The 9,264-nt window shown below is 45.6% G+C and overlaps 1 protein-coding gene across 1 annotated transcript; it reads right to left on the reverse strand.

Moving 5' to 3' along the window:
- Nucleotides 1–489: 489 nt before the first annotated feature.
- On the reverse strand, nucleotides 490–8,563 carry LOC118245595 (G-protein coupled receptor 183-B-like). Its single transcript, XM_050713443.1, has 2 exons — nucleotides 8,483–8,563; nucleotides 490–3,464 (listed from the first exon to the last, which is right to left on the reverse strand). Exons 1-2 carry the CDS (start codon nucleotides 8,518–8,520, stop codon nucleotides 2,774–2,776), a joined length of 729 nt encoding a protein of 242 aa, XP_050569400.1. The 5' UTR covers nucleotides 8,521–8,563; the 3' UTR covers nucleotides 490–2,773.
- Between the last annotated feature and the right edge of the window lie 701 nt (nucleotides 8,564–9,264).

Genomic DNA, 9,264 nt, shown 5'->3' on the forward strand with positions numbered 1-9,264 from the left:
GGGCAGGGAAAACAGCACTGAGCTAAAGCCACTTTAGTAAAAGGGCTGCTAAAAGCTCCGTGGACCCATGTCCCCCTGGCAAGAGCAAAAGAAAGTGCCAACCACTGCAAATGCTTGTGCATGTGCAGCTTGGTCAATTGGGATCCCAGTTCCCAGATGCCAGAACAATATCTGATGTGTTTTACTGTAATTACCTTGTTTTTACACGCTAAGCCAAGTCTTTCTCAGTATTTGCTTTCATTAACTTCTTAAGAAAAAGATTGTCCTGAGGGCAAAGGCACTTGTCACAAAAGCCAAGCAAGAAAAAAAATCTCGAACCAAGTGATGAATTCAAAGATTAAAAAAGCTGTAAGCCTTATACAGCAAAAGAAAAGCTCCAATCCACTGGTGATTGGTCAGGCATCTGCTTGGGCTTTTGTAGGAAACGCTGGAAGTGTAGTGGTGAAAGATCCTTGGAAAGAATGCGCGTTTTTAATAAATAATGCGTATGCTTTAACAAACAGAACTTTATTTATTACGGCACTTCAGGTAGCATTTAGTTTCTCATGAAAGTAGTACTTCAGGCTTTCAAAATACAAACACGTCACAGTACCTCTAATTATTAATATGTCCTTCTTGTGGAAGAAATCGGCTTTGTTGGGCAACATCCTAGTTTAAGGGATTGCATCAAAGTTTTTTAAGTGACTTGATTATGTTTCTGTTCTGCTTTTGCTCGATACCCAGCCCTCAGCAGTGCTTCCTCTGAGCCCTCTGAGAAACATGTCAGGCACTCTTCACTCTCTTCTGGCCCTGCATTGTCCACATCTCTGCAGACAGGAGCTCTGACACCACCAATATTTATCATAAATAACTGCACGTACACAGCAAACTTCTTTGAATTTCCATAATAAAAATATTCATCTTTTTTTTCTTCTTCTATTTTTTTTTTAATCTGTTACTGCAGCCAAACTGATTAGACAATTTTAAAAGATTTCAGCAGTTGTAGGTAAGAGCTCAGTGCTTTCGCCTCTTAGAGCCAGCCAAGTGCATCCACATTATTACTGTTTGATTGTTGACGTAGAAGCAATGATCCAGCCCTTTCTCAGGGAGTGTAACAAGGATCGTGAAGAAACGCAAAGAGAAGGAGGAAAGGAAGCAGGGAGGATCAAGTTTATTGTGGTGAAGGAGGGGGGAAAAAAAAAAAATTCTGAGACCAAGTACAAAGAGTGTGATTGCGAAATTTAGAAACTAGCTGGTGAGAGGAGCAGAGCAGGAAACTCCTCCGCACTCGCTGCTTGCTTTGTCTCTCTGAAGTCTCATCTCTAATTGACAGCTCCTGGGCCTCCTGTCGCCTTGGATCACAGGCCACTCAGACAAGTGCCCACAGATCCAGTTTTCAGCCCTAACGGTCTAATTGCCCAGGAGCTGGTGCTAGTGGGGCACGTCAGGTACTCACGGGTACAGGTTTGCGTGTGAGGACCTAACACAGCCTGGAGGGGGGCAGCTTGGAACCAAAATCCATTGCACTTGGGCTTTGTGCCCCACAGTCTTTTCCTTCTCAGGTAGGCAGAGTTTTACTGCTGTGTTCAAGCTGGCAAGGTGAATGTCTGGAAACATGGCAGAGGGAGGCTCTATGCAGCATTTGGGCTATTAATACGTTAATTTGGGCTTATTTCGCTTTTCTTTCCATCTTTTATGATCCCTGGGTTGCAGAACATGCCGCAGAAGTTTAATCTCTCGGCCCCCTTGAGGGGGGACAAAATGCAGTTATCCCCATCCCCGCCACACAGACGAGGAAACTGAGGCATAGATACTGAAGGCAAGGCAACACCGGGAGGCGTTCTCAGATGATTTAAAACCTTTCTGAAGCTGGAGGCCGTCTCCCACACAGTGCAGGAGGACATAGCTGTGTGCTTTTGTGCGTCAGGGAGCATCCGAGGTAGCTGGGGTACTTTATGTTCGCTGATAACCTCCCAGTGCCTCGAGGGGACCCCAGGAATCACCACAGCCGGGTAGCAGCTCTGTCACACATCCACCTGAGCTTCAGCGTGGTCAGAGGAGCACCCATGGCCCTGCTCTTCCGCACCCCCAAGGCGCCTGGAACACCTCTGCTAACCCCTGTGTGTCCTTCTCTGCCTCGGAAACCACAGCCACCAAAATCCCAGCTCCCTCCGGGTACAGGACACGGAGTACTCAGCACAGGGTTTTTCTCAAGCCCTCTCTCCAGTTGTAGGGCTGCAGCAAACGGTTGCATTCTGGCATTTCTGGCTGGGGATGTGCCAGACACTACCCTGCTGTGGTCACCTCCCAGGAGCAGCTCCATGGGCACACCAAGGTGGCAGCTCTGCCTCGCTCTGTCCTGCGAACTCTCGTGGCGGGGCTGATGCTGGCCATGGGACCAGCCCATGAGCTCAGCTTGGGGCTCGCCTTGTCTTTTGATCCTACCTGCTGGTCCCAGTGGTTCACCTGGGTTAGCAAGATTTTAGGACATAGGCAATGTCCTTAGTGTACAATTATACAGCTCTTGGCTCAACAGATCCCTGAGTAAGCCTCTAAGCACCCTTTTTATATAAAAATACTTGGATTTTTTCACTTCTCCCAACCCTGAATGAAATGTCGTTTGTTTCACCTGCACAGTGAACAAACTCTAGATTGAGAACATGCAAAGCGGGACCGCGTTGTGCTCAGGCTGCTAGCACAAACACAGCAAAATGGTTTTCAAACCAATACCTGGAGCTTGCATTGAAGTGTCTTCTGTTTGGTGTCACAGCACTGCCTTCTCTGGCAATATGCACTACTTTGTTTTTAGTGTAGATCTGTTGGACATGCTGAAAAATATTTTGTAGTAGAAGTACACGTTGACAATCCTTAGAAGAATGCCCAGGAAGTAACTGAGGGACCTGAGAAGGGCTGCGGCCCTGCTGGAGAAATGAAACACCAAGAGGCTGCAGACGGGAGCAGGAGAGCTGCCGGCCTTCAGGAGGTCATCTGTCTGGAACAGGATGCACTCGGCGGCTACCAAGAGCCAGATGATCCTGGAAGTCCGTCGGGCATTTTTCACTGTCCGCAGATGGCGAGACTCTGTGGGGAAGAAGGTGATCAAGTAAGCTTCGAGGGCAACGCAGCTCAGCAGCAAGGCGCTGATGTGTGCGTTTGCAGTGAGCAGGTTCTGCAGCAGGGCCGAGGCGAATGCTGGAGATGAGATAGCAACATCAAAGGTCCACGCGACCATTTCAGCAGCAACACTAACAGAAACCAGGATGTCTGCTTTTGCTAGACTCGCGATGAGAACTGTGGTGGACTTGGATGAAACCTTTGCAGACTGCAGGATGATTGTCACGTACAAGCTGCCCAGCAAGCCCAGAAGGGTGCTGACAGCATTTGAAGAAGACAGGACAAGGTATTGGATATATTTAAGTACCAGGTATCTTCTGAGATCTTTCATGTGGTCTCTCTCCATAGAAATACTAGTCAGGGAAGAATACCTGGAATGCATATAAAAAAAGTTGATTACATGTAAGATGAGTGGAATATGTTGCAGAAAATTAGCATTATATTACCTGCTTTGGTACAGGCACCGGCTGGCATCCTGCACAATCCAGCATCATTGCGGCTTTGGTCAGTTACCCAGCTTCAGAGTCATTCAGTATGTGAAATCCTCACAGCTCATCAATTATTAAATAAATTGCATATAAAACCTGGGAATTATAGCGTTTTCTTGTAATTATTGCAGGGGTCATTTCAGGGAACTGGAATGACTTGACTGTTCCTGGGAAAATTAAGATCAGAAGAGGGCTACTTTCATTAAGAAAGCTTTTTTTTTTTTTCTGTTTGGCTTTTTGGGTCAATAATTCAACATAATATCACTGGGAAATCTTAAAAGAAAAATTAAAGAAGCCCCAGAAAACATGAAATAGCAAAGGTGGTCCCTGACTTTCAAAGGGAAGAGCAAGAGGAGCTAGTTCCCAGAAAATGACTGAAATAATCAAACGCATTGTTATCTAAGAAATAGAGTGTACATAAGGAAGAATAATGTGGTTTTCTCACAGATAAAGCCTATTACATGATCTCAGCTTCCTTCTGTAGAAGGATAATAGATCTCACGGGGGAGAAAACAATCAGCAAGCATTATATGTCTTGAATTTTATTAAGACTTCCAATATTGCTTCATGAAGCATTCCTACAAAGGAACAAGCTAAGGGAATGTGGACTAGACAAAACAACGATTAAGTCATGCACAGCAAGGTGGGAAAAGAAGAGGCTAATTATCAGAGATGGAAGGGATGCTGTATCAGATCTTGCAGACATCTGTCCTTTTGTGCGTTCTCATTAACTACAACAGGTATTAGAGTTTGTGCTTATTAAGTTTGCTTATTAAGTCTGTTACCACGAATCTGCAAGTACAGTTTCAGATCTAGACGAGAGCTGGTGCCTGCGACGTGGCGAGCGAGAGGAGGAACGGAGGTGTGGGAGGGAGAGGGAAGAAGCCCGGGGAGGAGGACGGCTGCCGTAGGCGGCAGTGCAGACATACGTGGTTATCGGTACAGCCTGCACCTTGTGGTGGTTGCAACACCCACAGCTCGTGTCAGCAACACTCGCGCTGGGAAAAGGCAGGGACCGTCCTGCGATGCACAGGCAGGAACAGTGTCTGGAAATACATGGGATGAGTCTTCAGTTTTGCTTGGCACAAGTTAAGTCTTGACTGAAGCGCTGAAACCAGTTTTGAGGTCAGCAGTTCAAGAGAGTATTGATTGCTGACGGTGTTTCAAGGAGATTGAAGACAGTGATGAGAGAGATAAAACATGATACAGAGGGAAGGGAGTCGGGGTTGCGCAGTCTGGATTACAGGAGACGCTCATTTGTTTAATTTACGTTAAGATAATTCAGATCACAAGTAAGGAGAGCATTAACAGGAAGGATGATCGAGCTCTGGAATAGTTTGTCATGAGAAATCGTGGACCCTCCATCATTGGGAGTGTTCAGGAGCACACTGGGTGGGTGTTAGGAGTACAGGGAGGAACAGACATCATCTGCTGGTAGGCCGATGGACTTCAGCTGCCTCTCAGCCCTATTTCTCACGTCACTGAAAAGCATTTAGATTACCAAATGTTAATAACCCCTACCTACAAATGAAATAATGTCGATTTTGTCAAGAACCATCTCTTCAGATAATATTAAAGTTACGGCTCGTGTCACACCTGAACGTTTATTTGTTGAGGACACCATGGGCCACAGCAATGTACTCTTTGCTCAGAAAGCACTATTTCCAATCATTAAAATAATATTGCTGTTATAGTTACACTAACAATTTTGTTTGAGTCATCTACAAGGCTGTTTGTGTTGTGTTTTGAGTTCATCGTTTAGTTGTGCCTCAGTTGTTTGCTGTAATGCTTCCAAACCCATCTTTATCCAGACTCTGTTCTCACAAAACTTTGACAGTTATTCCCTTTTATTTTGAGTAGTGGCTCTAAAATTAGATCATTGGTGAGGTGACCACAGATTTAGCTAAATGTAACAATACCATTTCTTCTATACTTTAGCACCTATCTCCTTATGTAAGTTCCTGGTATTCCTAATATAAGCACCCTGGAGCTTGTACTACAAAGCTTTTCCTGCAGAGTTACCTAACAGGTCCGTGTGGCTGATTTAGTTCTTGCCTTTTTTTTTTGTTTTGGTGAGATGATGCAAAAGCGATAATTCTGTGTAATTCCTATGAAAGGTACTATTCAAGCCAACTTTTTTAAGGGTGGGATTCCTGTTGCTTGTTGAGGCTCGGTTTATACCAGTTTGACTCATCCAAAATTCATATGCACCTTTTGTCTTCTTTTATATATCTGAGCCAACTTGTTAGTGGAATCCTTTTCCAAAGAAGTAGGAAAAATTTAGTGCTTTACTCCATCTGAATTGTGATACAGTTCGTCTTACCCTACTTTGCCGCAGTGAATAACTAGAAAAAAATGATTCTTCAATTTCTGTAAAAAGCAAAACCTTTCTGTTATTCACTGTTCTTTCCATTAAAACAAAGCCCTTTGACAGTTCAGTCCCTTTACTGTAAACTAACTTACAAAGAAGTGGCTTTGCTTCACTGCTGATGAAAGAGGAGGTGAAGAGAAAGGTTAATCTCTGAGCACTGGTTTGGCCATTTGTTTGGATAGAGAGCATTGATGAAATGAGGATCTACTATTGGAACAAACCATCCCAATCCACAGTGTGAAAGCTTGTACCTCTTCCTGGCTAGGAATGGAGGAAAGCCAAGCTGTGGTATGTGTAGTTGAATTCTGATTTATCTTGTTATTCAAGCAAGCTGCTCCTTGTTTGAACAGGTATTATTAAGAACATTTTCCCCTTTTTTGGACTGCAGCCTATTTTTTTGTATATTTTAATATTAAGTAGATTTTTGAGCAGACAAATGATTTCCCTTAAAGATCTTTGCTCATATTATGACAACTGGTCACTGCCATGAATTGTCACATGGTGGAAAGTACACATAACCTCACCCAGGCTGCTGCGTGCTGAAGAACAACATAGCTGGCCACAAGACCAGCTAAACTCAAGGCTGTGATTCCCAGATGAAGAGTAGTAAACAAATCTAAACTGGTTTGAGCAGCTGAAAGAGTGAAGAAAATGTGCAGTTCATTAACTTCGGGCTTTTACATCTCTGTAAAATGTGGAAATAAAACTTCACTGGAAAATAAACTGCATCAAGAGGAAGTTTGCCATGCTGATAAAACCAGATTGCTCCAGTGAGCTTGCCCATTCATGTATTTCCTCCATCTTTTTTTTTTTTTTTTCATGGAAGTTCAAAACGAAGAAGACACCAAAGTATGAATTTACAACAGATCTTCATCACGGCCATATGGAACATTTTAACATGGAGCTTCTGGGCGTTGGGTCCTATCTTGCACCCCAGGTCTTGGTGATGAGCCACAGACTGTCGCAATGACGAGTACTGGAAAAGGATGTTGAGCAGCCGGTACAGCCGGAGGACATGCCCAGAAGCAGCCGGTCCAGATGCTCAGGAGCTCAAAGTGTTTTTCACATCTTCCCTTCCTGAAAGCTTTGGTGATTTACGTAACGCTGCCAACATTTCAGGTAAGGTCACAAAGCACTTTGCAGAGGAACTGGAGTTTCCCGAAGGATGATGCCTTCCCACTTTCTGTTCAAGACGTGTCCATGGTGTCCTTCCTTTCAGGGAACGGCTGCTTCAGGAGATGGGATCATTGCTGTGGCTCCTTCCCTCCACCCCTTTCATGCTATGATTTAGTGGTTAAAGCTCCCACCCAGAATGCAGCAGAACTAGGTTCGATTTCCTCCTTTGCCGCAGGGGATTGAGATGTTTATCTCTCAGCAGCGTCCCGACCAGCAGGCTGCAGATTGTCCTGAGGCGGGGACGCTTTTCGTACCACCTAAGGAATCTGGGCACAGCACAGGAAAACAGCTGACACCCTGGGCCTGGGCAGGGATTAGGAAAGGCTCGGGGACCAGATATGGGTAGCTGGGGGGAGTTCCTAGGGAAAAGAGCATCCCAGGTCCCAGTACTTGCTCTAAATGCTGCCTGGATACATCTGCTCTAGTAAATTAAGCAGAGCTAGGAGACATTCCTGGCACTGGACCTTCATTAAGTCGCATTTAGAGCTTCAATGGCCCTCAGCACAATTTTGGTACCTGCTGGTGTGCGCCCTCCTGAATACTGAGTGAGCATGGGCTAGGTTTTAGGGGAAGGAGGGAGTGCTGCCCACAGGCACCAAGGATAGTTTTAGGGTACAGCCCTCATTGCTGAGGTCCTGGCCTTATCAGTAGGCAGCCACAGCCCTCATATAAGATAAAAGAGCTTCCCCCAGCTGGCAAACCCTGCCAGCCCGCAGAGGACCATGGGGAGCGCAGAGCAGCCACTCTCCATCCCCAGACCCTCCTCTGTCCATGCCAGGCAGGTGGGATCAGGCCTGGGATGGGGCCAGAGGGAAACGGGCACAGGGGCTGCTTCCAGAATGGCTGCCCCCATCCTGCCACAATGGCCAGAACCGGCAAAGAAGGCAACCTGAGCCAAGTCATCTATTTATTTATGGTTTTCAAAGCAGCCTCTTGCGGTTTTAGTTGCAGGTCATCCGCAGGCGGGTTGCTGCGTGTGGACAGTGACACTTAGACAGCTTCTGTTTAGTCCTGCTCCAGGTAGCAGCCTCAGCTCAAACCCATGGCAGGTTTCCTGAATTAGCATTTTCATCTGTGCTGGTTTTTATCTGTACCGACATTGTTCTCCTGAGACAATTTACAAATTCCAGTTAACAATAGCTCCTCAGTGGTCTTGGTTATGTCATTGTAGTCTGAGAGGTACATAAAATATCTCCTACTCTTAAACAAATAGTTCCTTTCAAAATTCTTCTTGGAATTGTGTCAGAGAACATATAGAAGAGGAGAACAACATTGAAACCCAAATTACCACCGAATACCCTGACTGTAATGAAGTATGTTAGCTTTCACTTAGTTTAAAAGCAAAAATACTTACATTTGCTGGAAAAAGCAGCCAGAAATAGCTTTCTCCATCACTGTATGCTGTGTATGGTCTGCAGCAGAGCTAAGTGTGCCGTTTCCCTTGGATTGCTTCCTGGTTTTTATATATAGCCCCGTGCATAGTGCACCACGTCAGAGCACTGGGCTACGCCAACAGGATTTGTTTGGCTAGGCACCATCCCCAGAGCTGGTTTCACAAGAACTGCTCGCCTGAATTATGACAGTTATTAACTTTCAAGTGTCTGGAAAAATTGATGCCCTGTGTGGTAGAGGAGTCCCAGACACTTCCTCAACTACATCGCAACATCTGGAGCAGATTATGATGAGAGCTTGGGTTTGTCTGGGTGTCGCATGAGCTATTGTAGATTATCCGTGAGTAAAAAAATGAGTTTCTTCTGAGTATAGAAGCGGTGTCCTCCAGCATGCAGAGCAGGACCGGGCCATCCCAATGGGTGTTTGTGTTGGTGTTGCTGGGGATACCCGGGTTTGGTGCTGATGACGTTGGCACAACCTTCCCCTATTGTTCTCCGGGAGTGACGTGGGTTAAGCTGAGCTTGTCAGCGTTTCAGTAGCGGGCAGGCTTCCCACATCTCACTGCAGTGGGAGAGCAGAGCAGGGTCCTGCAGATATCCTGAGGAATAGCAGACCCATGTGTTTGTACACACGTGAGCACAACACCATAGCTCCCGACCTGATCTCGAATATCGATCTCCTGCTCAGAGTCATCACATCAAAGCGGGGAATTAAAGGCAGAAATGAAAGCTGCCTTGCTTTCTG

The sequence above is a fragment of the Cygnus atratus genome, chromosome 13, assembly GCF_013377495.2.
Source record: "Cygnus atratus isolate AKBS03 ecotype Queensland, Australia chromosome 13, CAtr_DNAZoo_HiC_assembly, whole genome shotgun sequence".
Classification (NCBI taxonomy): domain Eukaryota; kingdom Metazoa; phylum Chordata; class Aves; order Anseriformes; family Anatidae; genus Cygnus; species Cygnus atratus.

Coding starts and splice junctions, on each gene's coding strand:
- LOC118245595 (XM_050713443.1), bottom strand. CDS start 8,520: ATGGAGAAAGCTATTTCTGGCTGCTTTTTCCAGCAAAT. Junction 3,465..8,482: donor GGCTGCTTTTTCCAGCAAAT/GTAAGTATTTTT, acceptor TATGCATTCCAG/GTATTCTTCCCTGACTAGTA.